Source organism: Ictalurus punctatus, chromosome 21 (genome assembly GCF_001660625.3).
Source record: "Ictalurus punctatus breed USDA103 chromosome 21, Coco_2.0, whole genome shotgun sequence".
Classification (NCBI taxonomy): domain Eukaryota; kingdom Metazoa; phylum Chordata; class Actinopteri; order Siluriformes; family Ictaluridae; genus Ictalurus; species Ictalurus punctatus.
Window position 1 is genome coordinate 2,535,001 of NC_030436.2, and position 21,911 is coordinate 2,556,911.

At 39.6% G+C, this 21,911-nt stretch overlaps 1 protein-coding gene across 2 annotated transcripts in view; it reads left to right on the forward strand.

Moving 5' to 3' along the window:
• Positions 1-21,911, forward strand: part of ephb2b (eph receptor B2b) — a 166,449-nt gene that overhangs the window by 120,126 nt on the left and 24,412 nt on the right. For both annotated transcript variants that reach the window (XM_053674009.1, XM_017451045.3), the window contains 6 exons: positions 10,529-10,653; positions 12,545-12,707; positions 15,196-15,304; positions 15,968-16,032; positions 19,916-20,038; positions 20,164-20,411. In XM_053674009.1, coding sequence (XP_053529984.1) covers positions 10,529-10,653; positions 12,545-12,707; positions 15,196-15,304; positions 15,968-16,032; positions 19,916-20,038; positions 20,164-20,411 — 833 coding nt within the window. The remainder of the gene's footprint in view (positions 1-10,528; positions 10,654-12,544; positions 12,708-15,195; positions 15,305-15,967; positions 16,033-19,915; positions 20,039-20,163; positions 20,412-21,911) is intronic.

The following is a 21,911-nucleotide window of genomic DNA, read 5'->3' on the forward strand; positions in this document are numbered from 1 at the left end:
AAAGCCAGCTTTTACCCTCTCCCTCTACTCACCTCTCTCTCTCTCTCAATGCGTTTCCTATGCAGCTCGGTACCAACAGGTCACACAGGGTTAATCAGTCATTACACAAACACAGGCTGATTCCAAACACAAATGCACACACATACTCATGCTTAAGGCTGGCGTTCACCAGGGAGAGGAATGAAAATGTCTGTCTGTCTGGCCTAGTCTCTGGAAGTTTTATTAAAGCAGTCTGTGACAGATGACTGGTGATGTGTGATTTGTCTGGCACTTTGGAGAGGAGACTCGCCGGGGAAATGCCACTCAAAAGGTCGCTGATCTCCTTTCATTGCACTCAACACAGGAAGACAGATACATCTCCTTTGAGCAGATTAATGAGGAATGATGACTAAAACCAACAGCTTGCTTGGCAGTAGATGTTGTTATTAACAGTTCTTACACAGGACTTGGCCTAAATAAAGTTTTCCTATAAGAGTATAAGAACAGTTCTCTTAACTCGGCATGGTCCAGCTCTTCTGTTTGTTGGGAAACAGTTCCCATGGTCAAATTTTGACACGTTCTACTATATATAGTTATGAAAACTGCAGAAAAATGGCTGACCCAGATATAATGATATAAAGGGAGAAAACTGCATTTCATTCCAGTTCCACTGAAGACACCCTGTCTACCTCTACATTTATATCTAAACATGGAAAATGTTTGAAGGAATTATAACTTTACATTGAGAAACGAGTTCTCACTTTGATCATCAGCATCATCCACATGAGTCTCTGTCTCGCCACCTGAGGTCAAAGTCACGACATTTCGACACGAGCTGCGATGCCGTCTCTTACTCGCCCGATCTCTGTTCATACTAACATCCGTGGGGAATAATCACTGATTCATTCAGTCAGCTCTGCCTTGTTGAGGTGATGTGCGTTTTTTTTTTTTTTTGTTTTTTTTTGTTCCCCTCTGTCGTATGTACGCGCTCTTGTCTGTTTTGATGATGACGTGATGGTTCGGGAGCACTGTGGATATTTTGACAGGCGAAATCTGATTAAAAGCGGAATTGATCGAGCTCATGTCCAATTCATTATAGCAGTGAAACCACCAGAGTTTTAGAAACCGTTATGCAGATTGACTGTTTTTACCGCTGTTATTGTTAAACTGGCTCCTCACACGATATGAGCTTTGCAAGCAGACAGACGAAATAAAGACGTTTTCTTAAAATAAAGATATCAGAGGACATTATTAGAAGGAAAAACTCAATTTTGGTCAATTTTTTTTTTTTTTGCCCGTTTTCCAGAATTCCGCTACAGCGACAGTCGATGGATTTTTACAGATTGTCACACATTTGTCTGCAGGATATTTCTACAACTGTAACTGCCTGACAAAATGTCATTTCTTTTTCGCAAGTGGTCAAAGTGTACATAGTTTCTTTGGGGGTTTTTTTTTTTCTAGCCTAATGCTGTAGGTCGGGGCAGCAGTTGCCATAACCATATGCCCATTGTTGGCCATCAGGGCAGTTATGATCCCCTGCCAGCTTTAACTCCTGCCCGCCATTAGCTTTTCGTTTGAAAGTCTGGCATGTGCATACGGACTCGTATGTCCCGTGTGTTATTCGTCTGCCACGCTGCTTCATATAGCGCTCATTTGTCCATTAATCGTTCACCATTTTCCATGCCTACTGTTTGTTTAGACATTTCATTATCCTAAGGTGAATGTTAGCACGCGAGCCAGCTGTGGGTTAATACCTGAAGGAAAACGAATTAGTTTTTTTTTTTTTTTTTTTTTTTATCAGGCGGAGGAGACATTGTGTGAACGAATTACGTTATTCAGAGGTGGGCCTGCTAATCTGGCTCAGCCGCTGTCGGGTACCGGGAGAAGATTTATGACTTAATTATCTCCAAAATTGCTTTGGCAAGCTGCTGCTAGGCCACAAGGACTAGTGGAAGAGTCCAGAAAGAGAGGTGGCACACTGCTGAGTGGCTCACACCTACAGACGTGATGGGATCAAGCACGTCCGTCTTTCACAGCCGTGACCTCAAGGTCGAAATAGGCTCTAATTTTACCCCCTTGCATCATTATTTTTGATCTAATAAGTGTAATGCATTGTTCATCAAGACAACAATGTTGTTTATGTCTTTTGATTTGATTGCGATGCATTCTTTGAAACGCTCAGTATGTTCGCGCCATCTCAGTGTTTTGGAAATATATACAATAGTGTACATTGTATGCATGAAGATTCTTCTGATGGCTTGGTTATATTTTTAGAGGGAAAAAAAAAATAAACAGATATTCATCTTGGTAGTTTCAGGTCAAAATGACAAACACACTCGCTTTGAAATACAAAATACAGCATAAAGTTTCATGCTGAAAAAATATTTTTTTTTTTTTTAGTATCGTTCAGTTAAACTTTTACACGGTCAGTTAGACATGGACAGAGCATAAGGGATGAGCAGGAGAGGCGCTGGCAGTGGAGGTGCTCGGGAGGGACGGGGACAGAAGGTGGCAGCGAGGCCACATATGGAAGGTGTCAGCCGGGGTCAGGAGGGTGGCCCGGGTGGAGCAGAAGACACCTGGAGCACCAGCAGCAGTCATCGGTCTGCTTTAGTCAGTGGAGTTTACTCACATACAAGGTGTCACTGGGCCAAAGTAAGAGCTGCGTGATTAGCATGAGCCACAGATCCAGTCTTCATAAGTATGCGGAGTCAGAGACAGAGTCATTCACTATGCACTCACCAGCATGTAAAATATGCCTTTAAATTATTCAGTTCTTTACGGGAGAGTGGATATAAATCCTTCTGCTTGTTTTAGGCATAATTGTGGAAATCGAGCAATCTTGCAAATCAGTTGACATTTTCACATAATTTACATAAAAGTGTCAATATTTGCCCACGTATAAACTGGGGCTGATTTATGACGCTGCATTTATTATGCTATAATTTCAAGACTTTTAGCATGGTGCAACAGACATTTTCACTGTGCATTAGCTGGATCTAGTGAGGAAACTAATGATATAGTTTTGGGCAACTTACATATATTGTCGTCAGCTCCCATGATCCTCAGCCTGTGACCTCATCAGATGGTATCCAGTCAAGCTCAATGGTGGAATGTAACTAAGTACATGTGCTCAAGTACTTTTACTTAAGTACAATTCGAGGTACTTGTGATTAACGTGAGTATTTCCATTTTATGCAACTTTATACTTCTACTCCACTATATCATAGAGGCAAATATTGTACTTTTTACTACACATTCATTTGACAATTTTAGTTAAAAGTTACTTTGCATATTACCATTTTTCATACCCTTCCTTCCCGTCCAGTGAAAACTGCGCATCTCCAAATGTGGTGATCTTGAAGGTTTGTGATAAACTGAAGGGATTAATCTTTTTTATGGGTCAAGAAAATTGACCTACTTCTTGAGCTCATTAAATTTTTTTATTTTTATTTTTTTATTTTAAAATTTTTTTCCTTCAGATACATGGTTCTCACTGGACAGCGACGCTACAAACATATGATGATCTTATAGAATTACAGGTACATTGCTGTAGATTATATTAAACTACCCAACAGTATATAAAGTAGTTAAAATAACCTTAAACATCTAAAGAAGTGCAACACTGACTACGTTTACACGGACCGCAGTGATCTAATTATAGACCTTATTCTGAGTAAGACAATATTGTGATTAAGGTGTGTACATGAGTCGCTTTTAGAATACTCCTGTCATGTTCCCGTTTTACGTGTTATAGAACATAGATGGATTAACGGCACACGTCATTACGTCACCGCGTCACGCCGTCCGACGTCCCTCCAGAATTTCACGTATCGACGTACAGTTGGTCTTCGTTATGGGAGCGTATACAGTTTTGGATGTTTTTATTTTTAAGTTTTACGAACGCTTCAAGTGCGGTTAATTATTGTGTCGTGCTATACGTGCTAATAGACGACTGCTTGAAGCCGTGGGCCGCGTCCCAAACCACATACTTGCCTACATGTATTTCACCTACTATATAGCAGGCAAGGACGCAGCCGTGCTCTCGTTTGCCGTCAAACGGTCGAGCGCTGCCGTGTGTGATCGTGTCCGGTCACAAAATGCGGTGAAAACTCTCACACGACGTTAACGGTGTGATTAAGGCGTGTACATGTCTGTAACGCACGTCGATAATGCGACTAAAACAGGAATACTCCACACGTCTTAATTCCATCTGTGTTTACTCCGAGTGTGACTTTAGTCGGATTAAGGTCATCAGTAATCTCTGTTTACATGCTAGTCTCTTAATCAGAGTATCGTCTTAATCGGGTCGATATCGGATTATTGTTGTCCATGTGAACGTACTGACTGACGGGGATAATTTTACTGCACAGTGAGTATGTTTACTTTTGATACTTTAAGTACATTTTGCTGATAATACTTAGATACTTTTACTTGAGTAAGTTTTTGAATGCAGGATTAGGGTTTAATTGAGTATTTTCATAATGTGCTATTAGTATTTTTACTTATATAAATGATCTGAATACTTCTTCCACCAGTGGTCGAGCTCCTAACCCCTGCTCAGTCAGCTGATTATTAATGACACTCGTCTGTTTGTCATCACACTGCTCACGATTCATCTGTGTGACGAGTCCAAGCCTGTGTTCATTAGTGTATTGACCATATCCTGCTTTCTGTTTACTGCTGTTGTCTTGTGTAGTTTATCTCTTTTTGCTGAAAGCCTGACCGTTAACCTACCTCACGTTTTTGAGCATCGCTTCGCCCTTTGTTTAGCTGCTACGCTGATTTGAATAAAACATACTGGTAGCAGTATTTTTCTATTATATTCTAGTATTCGTTGTTGTATTTGAGGTCGAAATTTTGCAAAAAAATGTTTTTTGAATATTAAAAAATATATATACTATTTATATATTTTTAAAAATCCGAGCTGTATCCTGCAGCAAAACAATATATTTCATAACTTAAAAAAAAAAAAAAAAAAAAAAGACTAAATCAGATCAACAGAAACATATTTTTAAAAGAACTTTGACCTTTTTTTGTGTACAGAACAAGATTTCCGTTCAAAGAATTCAAAAGAGGTCGGAAGTAGTTTTAAAGACGCATGGTGACGCTTACAAGGCGAAAAGAAAATCCAAACATTTGAGCAATTTGCTTTGTTCACCCGTAATATCTTAACAAGCATTGAAGAAACGTCTGTTTTGTTGTTTTAAATTCAATTCCTTTGCCTTGTTCACTTTGTACTAAGGTTGTGCAAATTTTCTAACCACCGTACATGAAAGCAACACCCAGTCTACGCAAAAAGATTATAGAGAACTGTTTGTTCTATATCTAATTGTTCATTTTGGCCACGATCTCATGCCTCAGCTAAAGTGAATCTGCGTACATTTTCAAGAGCTACTTTAATAATAATAATAATAATAATAATAATAATAATAATAATAATAATAATGAATAATCTGGGCTCTCTTTATCCTCTGACGTGTTTTACTTTATGGTGTCTGACCTGTGCCTGACCTTGTTTTTTCCATCTCCTGTTTGAGAGATTTTCCAGAAGAATTTCCATGTCGTGTATTTCCGAGACAGCATGGTGTAGGAGTGACGAACGTTCTTCGGGCGTGTTTACTGTATCATCAGCAAAGGTGTTCAAGCATACCAGAGACTGACAGGATTAACCACATGCGCAGACAGACCGACAGACAGTGAAGATCCTATTTATGTTTGGTGCACATTTACATTCAACTGGAACACACATCAAAGCCATGCGCGGAATGTTAATAATGTTTATCTTCTCCAAACACCTTCTCTACATGCATGGCACATGCATCATGCCAACTCGCTTCTGAAACGTGCATCAGGTTCTTAATATTTTGTGCTTTTGCCAGTTTTCTTTTGTTCTGTCTGGATGTATTTCAGACCCCCTTTAACCATCGACTTTGTATGAGATATTTGTGCGAGTACCAGTGTTAGAAGATTGAACCTAGTAGAAAGGGTTCAGCATTAAAGCATGTGAAAACCGAGTTGGGGTAGTTCCTCCATCATAGTGCCTGATGCAAATTAAATCCATATGGCCTATTTTCTTTTTTCTTCTAGAGATTAATGTGCTCGCTCTCTCGCTCTCTCGCTCGCTCTCTCTCTCTCTCTCTCTCTCTTTCTCTGAAGATCCTTCCGTAGCCTAATCTTACTCTGCTCTTCTTACTTTGTTTGGCTTGTGCAGATTACAAATACAATTCCAGAGCAGTGCTGGAGAGCCTTGATTATCTGACAGGAGCACTTGTGACCTACATGCAGTCCTAAGACACTTTCTCTTCCACGATTCCACAAGTTGAATCTCCCTCTGCCTTCATGTCCTGGTGATACTATGTGCGTGGCGGTCTGGGAAAACCTATTGGATATCAGCGTGGCTGAATTCTCACGTTTCTCACTTTTCGGGGGTAACTTGACTTTAAAATGCTATAATGTTACTTGTGCCTGCGCTATGTGCTAAAGGGAAACATTTCTACTACAGCTGTAGTTTTCACTACAATGTATGGTAGAAAATGTCCAACAGGGGTTTCATTAGCTGCCACATAGAGAGATGGCCCAAACATTTGTATCTCTCAGTGGCGGAAGCGAAGATTAACTGATTATTAAAGGCAACAGTGGACTCATGAAAAAATGAACAAACAAATGAACAATTTCCAGCTTGAATTCACCTCCAAACGTCTTTGGCGGGCGGCAAATACAGATTGCCTTCCTTCCAGACATCACAGAGAATGCAGAGGGCATTAAATAAGATGCAAAGTCCCTGTAAGTGTCTGCAAGCTTCTTAAGCCTCTGAAGTGCCAATTTTTGAATTTGCTTATACCGTGTATACGAGTCCATTAATACTTCAGTCCTTTCCAATGCAGATGGTTAAAAGCTTGATTAACTGAAATCGTGCTGCACTGTTTTATAGCACTGGAAACTCCGCGGAGACATAAAACCCACAATCCATTGCAGATGGGAAACAGGGATGCCTGCCAGACAGACTTTTTCTCCGTTTTATTTTTTATTATTTATTTATTTATTTTATCTTCTATGCTGAGAGCACATGAAAATGCAGCAGGACTCCTCTTGCACAGCTCAGACTCCGTTTGGATGGGAATCTCTGAAATGCAGGAGTGGCCACACACTGAAGGAATGACATCTGCCTTGGCACACTGGGAAATTTGCCTTAGGGAAGACCTTACTGTGGAAGGAAAGAGGAGAATTTATGAATGCTGACCTGATGGCGCTACTTACAGCTACAGACGCTCTAAAATCTCTCCATCGCTGTTCATACCGCAGCCTGCTTTCAAATGAGATCCACATGCCTGTACGATCTTTTATATTTTTAGACTTCCAATGCTGCTTTCTTCACCATTTCTCTCTTTCTTATCTCTCCATGGCACTTCATAAACTCTTAGCATTAGCAAAAACCGGGTCTGTTAGATTTGTTGACTTTTAAAGTGCCCTCGCCCTGGGGCAAATGGAACGGAATTTGCTTGAAGTAGCAATGCCTTTAACAGGCAATGAAAGCACATACAATAGCAGCTGTGTTTTAATAGTGGAGTCATTTACTTCCTGTGCCTCCTTTTCCAACCTGCTGTAAAGTACCCATGTGGACGAAGCCCAGTATAAATGTCTGACAAGGATTTGTACTTTTATTCATTTTCTTTTCTTTTCTTGAGAAATACAATAAGGGAAAGGTAGAAGACCTTTAAATGAGCACATTGCTGCTGGTTAAAATAATAATGGTAGAGACTACAGGAATTTACTCAATCTAGATAGATCCAAGTCCTGGAAGTATCTTCTGTATGATTACAAGGCATGCTTCCTTAAACAAAATAGGCTTATGTAGGTGTATATTCCTTATTGATTATGGCATTTGCTTTCATATTAATCCACTGGTCTTTCATCCCATACAGATCCATACAGAACCAAGGTACACTAGGCTGTATATTATAGCACCAGGATCATATTTTCTGCATTACATTGGTAAATTCTTTATCTTTTATTGACTTTATGTCACAAATTTTCTTAATATATGTTCATGTCTCACATTATGTTCATGTCTCACAAGCCAGAACTGGCATCTCCAGCTTTTACTAGAGTCTGGAACTTTTCATCATTAAACCTGGCCAGATAATGAAGAAGAAAAAAAAAAAAGAAGGAATTTTATTGACACAGCAGATGACCGAAGAGAACTTTTCCTGTAGCCTGTCTGTAAAAACACAAGATTATCTTGTTTGCATAAGATCTCTAGAACAACTCTAGAACTTAACTTTTCTTCATCCGGTGACTATATATCTTGCTCCCAAAACGCTAGTTTTGTCACAATCTTTAAAAAGTGGAAGTGCAGGAGTGTGTATACATGGAGAGCCAATCAGATTGTGGATCTGCCTTTAAGATCCTGAAGCTTAGGGCCAGAAAAGTGTACAAACGATGTCAGACAGTCCATGGCCTGTGAGCACAACATCTGTATGAAAACTCTGTGTACTGTGGGATGAGCATTCCGGTGATTTTGAACACTCGCACCTGGAATAAAAACGCAAAAACCCCCGGGTTCAGACATAAATCATCCGCTCTTCCATGAAGAGCGGTTGTGTAGAAAACCTGGAATCCTGATTGATGAGAATATTGCGCGAGTTATTCATTCATCTGCCTTCATTTGACACTTTCTTCATAACAGTGATGCTTTGCTTTCAGCTGCACCCCGATGCCCTCTGACTTGATATCTGGCTTCATGTAATGACAAACCCTTGTACGTCGGAGTGTCAGTTCACTGTCAGGAGGAAATCCTTCACAGGAATGCCACAGCTATCCTTCTCCCTTGTTTTTTTTTTTTTTTTTTTTTTTTTTACTGGCATGTGTCCATCAGTGTAAGCACATGTCCCGGCTTTGTTTGCATTACTGTGGATTAGATTACTACAGACAGCAGCCCAGAGGCCAGGCCCAATGCAATGCAGTGCACAAAGAGCATGTGTCAGCCTTTAAAAATATATATTCATATGTAATTGGACACCTGTGGTAGCTCTTTGTTGTGCGGCGTGCCCTGTTAGACTCTGTCTTATGACAGCAAACAAATTTGGCGATGCAGTTTAGACAGGAAATCGCTGCATTTTTCGACCTGCTGACTTTTTTTTAGATCTGCTAAGTAGGTTTATGTATTTCTGGAAAACGGAGTTTAAGGAAGCCATTTATTATATGTCCAGAAGAAATCATCTAAATGTCAACTGAATTGGCAAATTTTATAATAATAATTAAAAAAAATTATACTTTTCCTAGTGTCAGAATTTTACAACAGTTAAGATTTTCTTGTGGATATTGAGCCGGTTTAGTTGACTGTGATGCTATATTAAAGAGAAATCATGTTGCTGGTGGTAAGAGGCAAGAGGTGACCTTATATGATTATCAAATAATTACCTGCTCATTAATATTACACCATTATGCATCAGCTACCAGTTAAAATGAAATTGGCTATAAAAATAAAAGCGAAGGTCAAAAACACAATGAGCACTATTTGAGCTCTGTAGCAAAAGTAGAAATCAACATTTGACATTTCAGATAAGCCAGTAAAGCATTATAACATCGGAGAAATATATCGGAGATTACATACTGACAGCTAGTGCACGTTCGCCTAACAAATCCACCTGCAATTGAATGCTATCCTTTATACTGGCTAAAAAAAATTTTTTTTAAAAATCAAACAAAAGAGCTACAAACTCTGTACGAACACTGACCAAAGATGGAAGCTAATATGTATCCAAAGCCGTTTAGCAGTTTAGCACCTCAGACGTAGTGCAGTGATAGCAGTGACAGGCTTTTCCAGTTGGAGGATTTTCCATCGAAGCACACGTGCCAAAGGAGATGCCTTTCTCTTTATGGGGCTCAGCCTTAGTGATGGTCGTGTGTGCAGTCCGGGGGCCTGGGCTATAAATCCAGAGTCCTCCAAAGCCTCCACAGCTCCTACTGTGTCCTGCTGTTGCCCAGCCATTTCTGTTTGACCTGCCGTGCCATGTTTAATGGCTGTGAGGAACAGCCCAATCGTTTACCTCGGCTCAAGGCCCTTTTTTATGGTGTCTAAGCAACCGCTACCTTCGGTTATCCCTGGTTTGAAAATGGGTTTGGTTTACAAAACGAGTCCAGCTTCCTCTGGAAGACGATGTGGCGAGGGAAGCCATTTCTGGCACGTTTACTTGCTCACACTGAAGAGTAGACCTATGGACAATGTGAGAGACACCGACACAAAGACATGGCTGGAAATTCCCGTGCTCTGTTTATGTGGTTCAGTGCTGCGCTGTATCCGAAGTGTGTACAAGCTTAGTCATGAAGTCCTTTTCATCGTTCTCCAGGACTGGAGCTGGATGGAAGGTCACGCTATTTCCATTGTGTACGTGCAGTTATGACTAGCTTTTTAAACTGTTTGTGTAGCACGGCTATAATTTGGTCGTGAACATTCATCATGTGCTCGCTGGTTTTAATCGCTGCCTCTGTGTGTCTTTTTCTCTCTGCGTCTCTGTCTCGTTTTTTTTTTTTTTTTTCTTTTCAGCTCCGTCCACGGTTTCTATAATTCACCAGGTTAGCCGTACCGTGGATAGCATCACTCTGTCCTGGTCGCAACCGGATCAACCCAACGGAGTCATTCTAGACTACGAGCTGCAGTACTACGAGAAGGTACGAGAAGGACCCGAATAAAGTAAAACTATTTACACTGACACCTCGTTTACGCCCCACGAAAATATGCCGTTTGTGGCATTTCGGGCAAAAATTGCAAAATAGAGTGTCAATCCAAATGGATTAATTTAGCACCCACAGTGTGAGTTATTAAACCTGGAAGTCACTTCTGGAACTGTGATTGCATTTTTAAATTAATACCACAGACGGGCAGGTATTAAATTTCCAGAAGCGTCTTTCTTTTATTTGAAGACAAAATATTCTATTAAAGTTTCTCAAAATGGTGACTTTAATATTAAAGTTGCATAAAGTTTCCTATCTGAAAAGATCAAAAGAAGCTGTTCTCTACACCTTTATTTTGCAAATAGTTTATACTTCTGGCAAGTGTTAGTGTTCCAAAGTGAACCGGTGATTAAGACCCATTAGCACCTGCAGCAACTATATTTAAATATTTGACTTAATCATGGTTCAGATGACTTTATTCACACAATCAATCTTTGTAAATTACCCACACCGCACCCAATAACTGCTTGTGCAATTCATCACATTCCACACACAATTCAGGCATCTATATTTGGAATCTGAGTAAATCAGAGCCTGAGTTTCATCCCTAAAAACAGCCACACGGCGAATGCCTGTTTTTTTTTTTTTTTTATGCACACGATATTAACATTAACAATATATGCATGCATTATTTCTCCTGTCCTTAGTCATATACGTATAAGCATGGTGAAATGCTAGCCAAATCGAAGTGAGCCCAAGTGCTACACTGTGTTGCCTGCGCAGTCTCTCTTTGGAGGGATTTTCAAGCTGCTGGCGCATTGTTATTTAGCTCTACTGATCCACTCAAGCTGATTGTTATCACAGTTATTCACCAGGACAGGAAATCACTGAGGAGCCACTAGTTAAAGCCGCTGAGGTTACGTGCAGGGATTTGTGGTTTAAAACAATGGAGTGTTGACTGAATAAAAACCGTATTTCAGATACAAATTTCTGTGTAAACTTCCAGAAAACACACAGGATTTCATAAGAAGGCTGTCGTTATGCATTACTCTGATCAACACACAGCTGCGCAAACTCGGGCGGGATTTTTATACACAGAGTTCAATTCAACCTCGAATCAAAAGCTTCATACGGAATATCAGCAGATTTTACAAACGTATCAGGATCACTGCTTCGGATGGAATGATCAACGCCTCTGTGTAATTTAATGACGTGCATTTAATAATTATAGTTAATGAGTTAATGCAATATATCGATTGAGTGACAGCACCTCGGATGAGTTATTAGGGTTTAAACTCACATGTACACCATGTACCACCACACACACATGCGCGCACACACACGGACAGATTCAAATGGCTTGGCAGACTTTAATATCTCCTATGTCTCTCTCTCTCGCTCTCTCTCTCACACACACACACATAGACAGGGAGTCTCCTGAGATCTGCTTTCTCTTTCCAGCTCTGTCCTCGGCATAATTCCTATCTCTGTCTTTACTGTCAAAACAGCCTTTGTCAGACTGTTGCAAAGCTCCCATCAGAGAAGCATGAGATAGAGTTGACAGGAGCAGCCAGGTTTATCAACGAGAACACACGCGCACTGCAGCCTTGCATCTCACATACATATAGGCACAGTCTCTCACATAGACTAACAGATAAGAAAAAAAAATACCATCAGTTATCAATTCATCACTTAGCCGGTCCCACTAGACAGCAATCTGTAGCTGTGACAGTTCCCCAGTTCCACTATGATGCCTGGTATTACATTTAAAAGAAACACCATGGCCACTGGGGGGGTTTCGCATTATATTTATTTTCACCAGCGGGAAAGTTTTTCACGCTTGGTTCCTCATCTTTTCTTTCCACCTTTCTTCGTCCGTCCCTTGCAGGATCAGACCGAGCATAACTCCTCCATTGTGAGGAGTCAGACCAACACAGCCATCATCCGCGGCCTCAAGCCAGGAGGAATTTACGTGTTCCAAGTGCGGGCACGTACCGTGGCCGGGTTCGGACGATACAGTGGGAAGATGTACTTCCAGACCATGACAGAGGGTAAGCGGCGTGCTACAGCTCACAGAGTGAAATTGTGGTGCATTATCAGTTTGCTAGATTGTGAAGTTTGCAGGTTATTTAAGGCTCCCGTTCGTCCTTTATTAACCAATCTGACTAGTTTACAAACTAAATCTGACTGTTTTGTTATTTCAACCCCTTCCCCTTCTGCAGTCTTGGAAAAGCAGTTCCCAGTAACCTTAACCCAGTTCCCATTTTATTGAGTTCCCTGGATATTTCGACATTATTTGTAAACGTAACTTATCCAAATATTGACCAGTTCAGCTTTAAGGAAATAGAGCTGCATAGCTCTGATCCAGCTGAAGGCTGACATCCAGGATGAAAACATGTGAACAGAAACCGGACATGACGAGACTAGTGAGATCTATCACACAGCAATGTTGCAAATGATAGATTTTTTTTCCAAGGTAACTTTTTCAAATGGTATCATTTTATAGCTGGAGAAACCCTTTTTTTTAAAAAAAGTACAAACGGCATCTTTAACAGAATACATTTCATTCCGTTCAATTTCTTCAATTTAAAGCAAATGAGAGGAGATTGCAGACCTGTGTCAGACATTTTAATGTCTTTTAAATCATAATAGATTTCAATCCTGTCTCAGGCCAAGAAGCCCATTGCTGCATTAATGTGGTGTTATTATTTGTATCACGCAATTAATCCCATTCATTTATCAGCACACATTTCTGACAGACTTAAATCCTATAGTCGGGTGTACTTTAGGGATATAATCAAATATGAATATATTATTCGGAATGAACAAATGATGTGTTCCTAATGGATACAAATATAGATCAAAGTAAGAGGCGCACAATTTTATTTATTTTTTTTGTTTGTTTGTTTTTTGTTTTAGACATCTTTCCAGAAAGGTTCACATGACACTAGAGACTTTACTGTCATGCGAGCAGTCATATATAAAGCTCGTGGGACAAATAAACACCCATGTGATGTATTCATCGTGTTAATTTTTTTATCCTTTATTTATATTTATATATATATATATATATATATATATATATATATATATATATATATATATATATATATATATATATATATATATAATATAAAGTTTTGGGAAATCAAAACAATAAATGAGTTATCGTAGACAGGTACAAATAAAAAATAATAACTGTGGATTAAAAGACAGTCCCACACACCTCTACGGTGATGTAGAGGTTGAGGAACGATCAGAATGGGAATCCATAGATACTCTTGACAGTGTTGGCTTTCCTACCTCTGGTGCAGGTTTCATATTTAAAAAAATTTTTTTAAGGCCACGCCCACTTCTACTCTAAATCTAAATACAGCTACAGATAAGGATATTTGGAGCTCTAATACGTAATATAACAGTTACAGCTCTAGATAGTGGCATCGCGTTGCACCCCATACGTATGTGTTAGATTCCATATGTAGTTACACATCATCCGCCTGCTAGCATTAGCATTTTTGCACACACAGTATGTGGTTCAGTTAATCAAACTGGCAACGTTGAGTTTTGTTTACTCATAACAAACCCATGAGAATCGGAAGCTGTCTCCCCAGTCAGATTCAGCTGTGCCAAGCATCTAACGCCAGCCGCCCGCACGTTGGCTGCCTCTCTGCCTCTGTAGGGTTTCAAGAGGGAATCAGCGGGTGGTTTAGCAAGGCTGTTGTGTCTGTGTGGTGCTTGGATAGGCTTTAATTAGGGTAGCCAGAGAAAGAGAGAGGGAGAGACAGAAAGGGAAAGTTCTACACCTTCACTGCGTCCCCAGCCGTCTGTCCCACACTGAGCACATACAGCTCAACTCCATCCCTCTTATCGCTCAACCATATGCTAGGTGAGCTCTGCCTTCCAGGCATCCTGCACCATGCCTGTACACCCCAGAAGCAGTTCAGGGTTTTGAGGGCAAGGCTAGAAGCAGCGTCTTTGTGGATTTTTTATTGCTGCAGGCTTGATCAGATTTAGGGGCTTGTGTGGAGGTGTTAAAACAAATCCTCGCTCAAGGGTCTTGCGTCAGCGCGCAACAGTGGCACCTTTCTGCCTTGTGTGTGGTGTAAAGCTTCTCTAAAAAGGTTTGTTCGCATTAGTTGTATTTTGTTTGGGGGGTTTTTTATTTCCCCCACATTTGCCAGTGAAATTGTTGCCAAGTCCTCCTAGGGCCACTGATGCATGACGGCAATAATTAATTTAGCTAATTTTTCAAACAGTAATTTTGAAAACCCCCTACAATTACCATGTCTTATTTCTGCTGTGGTCATGGAAATTACTTGAGTCGATGCCGCCCCAAGCCCCTGATGTCGTCAATTTTGGTTCTGAGTACTAGCTTGTTTGTGGTTCAAGATTATGCACCAGCTCAGGCTCCTTATTCGGTGAAGAGGGATATCTGGCACTCTCATCTCTGTGGAGTTTATACCACAGCAGCGTGCCTCAGTTTTGGTTTGTAGGTGTAATGTGGGTGTTTTGTGTGTGTGTGTGTGTCTGTGTCTGCAGAGGAATACAACACCAGCATACAGGAGAAACTGCCTCTCATCATTGGTTCAGCAGCTGCTGGGCTAGTCTTCCTCATTGCTCTGGTGGTCATCATCATTGTGTGTAACCGGTATGTTAATGGTGTTCACCTTTAACTCTGTCTCTTAATATATGTACCTCTCCTGTTAATTAAACTCGCTCCCAAAGCCCAAGCACAGACCCAGAGGGTAATATTTATATATCTTCTTTGGTGGATTTAAACAAAGTACCAGTTTGTAAAGGGAGTCGATATAACACCACAAAAGCCGCCCGGTTCACTGTGTAGCTTTTCTTTGTCTTACCCACCTCAGGAATTATTCCTACCCTTTATTAAAAGAAGCCAAAATGAAATATGAAATGAATAGCACCTACATTGTGTTATATTTTGAGCATAAATACCGACTATAGAATAAGAAAAAGTTGTCTTAAGTAAAAAATAAAAATTCCTACTTAGTACTGGTTTGTAAATTATTGGCACCCCTACAATTTATATTTGATGAAACCCCCTTTGCATTTGTTCTCAGGGGAACGAATTATTTTTTGTTTTCAACTACATTTAAATTTGTATAACATTTGTTACAGGACAGATGAAAGGTGGGATCAATCAAGGTACAATCATTTTTGCCCATCTTGAAGGGTGCCAATAATTCTGGAGCTCATTGTAGTCATTTGCTATACTGTGTGTGTGAGAGAGAGAGAGAGAGAGAGAGAGAGAGAATATCACTCTGCAGCTCTGTGTGTTTTGTCCCAGCAGGCGTGGCTTTGAGAGAGCAGATTCAGAATACACAGACAAGCTGCAGCACTACACCAGCGGCCACAGTGAGTGTTTTTACCCTAATCCTCTACACACACTCCGTCTCACACACGTCCTGGATACAGGACAGCCACCAGCAAATTCATTCCCTACCTGGATATGCTTTGTTTAAATACTTTACTTCTATATGCATCCATTCTGTAACTACCTTCTCATGCAGGACCTCATACAACATCCACATTGCTATTACTTAGTCTTAAAGCTGGGTTTCTCGTACTCTTCCATAACGGTCTCAGTTCCTCACCTTATCACACACAGAGAGAGAGAGAGAGAGAGAGAGAGAGAGAGAGAGAGAAGACATTTCATCCATCCCAGGCCTTATCTGTGAAATATTTATTCGGTAATTCTCCGTATCACTGGATATGAATATAATGTTTGAGCACCATATTTATATATTTTTCGAAACGGATATAAATATTTATATCTGTATTTTTTTTTTTTTTCCTACAATTTAATGATAAGCTCATTCAGCCGAGATAAGTTCATACGCAGCCAACTGAGGTAATAAAGACTGTAAAAAGGTAATAAGGAAATGAGGGTATAAGATCAGCCCCTTCCCTACTTGCATTACTTTCTATTTATGGTAATAAACATTTTATTATAGCTTATTAGAAAATAAGACCCAACAGGCATTAAATCAAGATAATTAAGTCTCTCTCTCTCTCGCTCTCGCGCTCTCTCTCTATCACACTGTATATCACGCAGATTTTATGCTTTGCCCTTTCTTATGAATTGAGAAAGCATTTGCTTGATGTAATCAATAGCCAGGGATTGCAGTAAACAGCAAATTTATGGAGGGCGTTTTTGGCTGAGCATGTACCGGTGAACTCTGGAAAGTCGAGGCCAACATTCATCCATTAGCATGGAGCGACAGAAGGTGCCCTCCATCTTCCTCCCTCCCTCTTTTTCACTCTCAGTGTCTGTTCAGCCATTTACGGTAGCACTCAGACTGATGGGCGAGGTTACACGATTCTCGTTCCTAGCGTGACCCTTTAAAATTGTCTTCAGCAGAGAGCCGCTCAGTTCTCAGACCCTCACCGCTGACACGTTGTAGAGATGATCTAAAAGGAGCGTTGTTGTGTGATTACACTAGAATGACACATTCTGACCTTGTGCACATTCAGATCTTTTTTTTGTTGTTATTTTATTCACTTCTCCTCTGCCTCCGGTTTCTGGCAAACAGCCATCAGCGGAAGCTGTATAGAGACAGAAGTCTGTCTATATCGCTCATTTAATAATGTCCTGTGAATTACCAATAACCCGATATGTTTATGGTAGAGTACACAGAGGTGCCAACATGTACGGTTTAGCCGTAATCTTGCACTTTTGGATCCTTTGCTTTGGCGATTTGGGAAAGACTTGAAAACGACGCCTTTTTTTTTTTTTTTTTTGCATTTTCATCTAAAGCAAAACACAAAAATCTAAATAAAAAAAAAAGACAAAATGTGAATCAAATATTCCCAGCGGAAAAGGCATTTCACTGGACATGAAAGGTGTATTTGCCTCTGGTAGCAGTTACTTTCACTTCGCACCGACTTGACCTGTGAATTGTGAGCCAATAGAAAACTAGTGGGTGGGATTGTGCTGTCTTTGCTTGATAAAAATAGTTGTTTACGTACTTGTTTATTGTTGAGTATCTGTTTCACCTTTCGCCTTTGTTACCGTTTTCTGTCACTTAGCACACAGCTGAAAAAAAAACACCTTGTTTACTGATATATGCTAGGATTCTGTTTATACGTTCACTTGTGTTCAAGCTGTTTGCTGGATTCTTTCGTCAGAAATGTCGGCATTTCTACAGTACAAAATATAAACGTCTATATTTGTCCTAAGAATGTTGACAGCTATGTCAGCATCCCTGCCTGCCCTCAAAACTACAAACAATCAAATGGACTGCAATTCCCAAGATCCTCAACCATCCAGTCACAAGACCTATGTCTGTTCCGAGTCACCAGATATCTGAGCACACACACCTGTTAGCAATTTCCTACACTCCATGAACCTAGACATTTAAAAAAAAATACTCTTTGAAAAGTCTCACTGAGCCTTTCTGATAGCTCACCTGTCTGTCTCGTTTTGGCCTTAGTTTGCTCAAACTATCTACGTATTCAGTCTCAATTTGACCTATTTGCCAAACTTGAACTTTGTTTATTGTATGTGATTACTGCCTTGATCCTTCTGGTTTGTCTGCATCGTCTTTAATAAAACTCAAATCTGTCGTTTGCACTTCGTGACATTTATGTGCGTCGTTAAACCTTGGCACATTTTTATAAAGTCATTTTTGTCAATAAAAAAAAAAATTTTACAGAATAAATTGCACACCGTGAAAATGGGACACTGTATCGGTCAACTGTGACCGGTGAGGTGAGAACATCATGTCAGGTTACATAAGTAAGGAATAAAACACAACGGGGCATGCTGTTCTAGGAAACTAAACAAGGACAAAGTGGTGTGAGGCATCAGGACATGAAAAGGAGGGCCCCGGATTCAGTTACTGTTATCATTCCTTAGTGTACCTTGTTACTATGGTAAGCAAAATAATGCGTGATGATATTAGAAATGATGAGCACATTAATGTAAACCTGTGATTTGCCTTGCAGTCAACACTACTCTCAGAGCAGCTGTTACAGAAAACTAATCAACACCTTCTGACCAATCAGAATCGAGAATGCATCCGTGCTGTGGTATAAAACATTTTATACCATGGCTCTGTTGAATTCTCGATGCTGATTGGCTGACAGAAGTCCCGTGGTGTGTAATTATTTTTCAGTAAATGCACAACTAAAGTAGTTCCAGTCAAGTCTTGACCGCATTACTGTTCCATATCACTTTTTCCATATGTAAGTAATAATTGACTCCGGTCCATTGAATTATTACAAAATAATGCATTTTTTTAAATAATTCAACAGCCCATCGTCAATTATTCCTTATGGATTGTTATAACGCACTATAACACAGACTCTGGTGTTGTATCTGTATCAAATTATAATGCAAGCTCTGTGTTAAAGTCATATAAGCATATGTTATAAACCATTATATATGCTGACATTATAAAGTAATATGCTCATGCTTTACAACTTTAACCTCTAATGGTTCAGTAATTATGAGTGTTTATGCAGGCTTATTTCAGGAAGATATTATGGATGCGGTATAAACGATTATGTACTACATATTACATGTGTACTGCATGCATTATGAATACATTATGACTGATAGTGAATACAGTGAATGGTGAATATATTGTGATTTATATACGTGTCACTACATTTGCTTTTGTGATGAATAAAATCTGCCTTTCTATCATTGTTTAAAGAGAATTAGAAGGTCAGCAGAAGGAGTAATTACAAGGTGTCATTTAAACCCTGCTTTACCACTGCACAGTAACTGGAGATTAGTTTGGATTTATTGCTTTGTTCGGTCTTTTTTCTTACCATTACCACAGTGTTAATATATATTTTATTATCATTCCCATGGGCATTACAATAAATCCTATCCTTATTTAAATGTGTCATTGTGGCACTGTTTTTCATTTTGTCCCCATGTCTGAGGAAAATGACTATATTACCTTTTTGCTCTCAAGTCTGCCCATTCCACCAACTCTGGAGCTTTTCTCAAGTGTATGACCGCACAATAGTCATTATATTGTGGTGCCTGAAAGCTCTGAAGACTTTCTTTGACTTCAAAGGCTTTTTGAAATGTGAAATCAGAAGTGACCTATAAGGTCTCAACCATGACGTCTTACATCTTCGCTCCTGAAAGCCTGTCACACTCCAGCAGCTCCAGTCATACCAATGTCATATGCAGGGTTTCCTCAGTCACTGTTCCACAATGATGCCAACGTGAGCCTACTGAGCTTTATATATCGTAACCAGTGTTTTTGTTTCTTCCAAGTGTCACCAGGAATGAAGATCTACATTGATCCGTTTACCTATGAAGATCCCAATGAAGCAGTAAGAGAGTTTGCCAAAGAAATTGACATCTCATGTGTGAAGATTGAGCAGGTCATCGGAGCAGGTACTGTAATAATAGAAAAAAAGATTATTCTCTTATAGTTATTTCATTCTTCTTCTTTTTTTTTTTTTAAATTAATCGTGAGATTCCTTACTGTTAGACCAACGTCTGCTTGTGTCCCTCTTTAGGTGAGTTTGGGGAGGTGTGCAGTGGCAACCTGAAGCTCCCAGGAAAGAGGGAGATGTTTGTCGCCATTAAGACTCTGAAGTCGGGCTACACCGAGAAGCAGAGGCGGGACTTTCTGAGCGAGGCCAGCATCATGGGACAATTTGACCACCCTAATGTCATACATCTGGAAGGAGTGGTGACCAAAAGCAGCCCCGTGATGATCATCACTGAGTTTATGGAGAACGGCTCACTGGACTCTTTCCTTAGGGTGAGTGATTGACCTTCACAATGTAAAGTCTCATATTCACAGAAAATAATTATATGTATACAATATCTTTTGGACATCAAGACATTAAAAAAAAAAAAAATCGTAAAGCCTTTAAGGTGCACAGATCTAATCTGAATATATATCATATATTATAAATATATACTATATATTCTGTTCTTCAAAGAACATGGACATGTTTTGTGTTTACTCCAAGCATAATAGCTAACATAATAGATTACCGCTAGTAACAACAAACAGCACATCCTTTTAAACATGAAAATCTTTTTAAAACTTGGCCAATACTTGGTTTTGGTTTTGGTTTCATCATGCGATGATAGAAAAGAACGCTTCAAGGAGTGTCTTTCAAAAAGTGTCTTTTCCCACTGGAATCTTGGGTTATTTCTACTGGTCATTTTATGGAGTATAAAATACAGCATGCGGTATCATGCACGCGTGCAGTCTGTAAAAATTACTGACATGAGAGATTTGCTCGGTTCAGAAAACCCAGCGATACTCTGGTAATAATTATATTACCCCTCCTCTAGTCTGAATAGGGCTTATGAGAAGTAAGTTGCCCTTAAGTGGCACCTCATAGTTTTTGGAATAAAATCTGAGGGGGGCAGATCTTCTTTGGGGCAAACCAAATATCTCTACAAGGTCAAATTAGAACGTATTTATTTTGTCATGGGAACATTTGGCACATAGTCACACACACACCCAAACAGAGAGAGAGAAAGACTTGCTTACTGTATGCAGGCTTGGGGAGTGACGTACTATACAGTATGTAACAACGTTGCATAATCAGGATACACAAAACTGGTAAGTGTAATCCGTTACAGTTACGTCAAAAAACAAAGTAATCAGATTACAGGTACATTCTGGGGAATAACACAATATAGACCGCTGCATGATTGTACTTCTGGTTCTCTCTTGCCAGTGGTGACTCACATGAGCAACAAATGTATTTATTTTATTCAAACAAATCCAAACATTGAACCTGTTTCGAGTTTTTACGCTCTAAAATAAGCTCTAAATACAAATATTTTTTGATCATATTGCTTTTCTCTTGACTTGCTTTTCTCTCTCCAAAAAAATAATCAGATTACATGACTTTCATGTTGTGATACATGTTGGATTACGTTAATGATGACGTTGTTGTTGTTGTTTTTTTATGAACTCTTTTGTAACTGTAATGGAATACTTTTTGTTTCAGTAACCCTCCCAACCCTGACTGTATGCGTGTAGAGATTTACAATGTATTTGAAATCAAAGAGACCATCATCTGTCATCTGACCGTCAAGCTGTTTAAAAAAACAAAACCAAATGCAGGAGGACAAATCCAACAGAGATGTTGTATTAAAATCCGTTAAATCCGTCCAAACGTTCCAAGCACAAGCAAAAGTGGAAAGAAACAGACATGCAACTGAATTAAAATCCACTCATTAGTTTGTGTGTGTGTGTGTGTGCGCGCACATCAATATGTACGTATATAAAATGTCT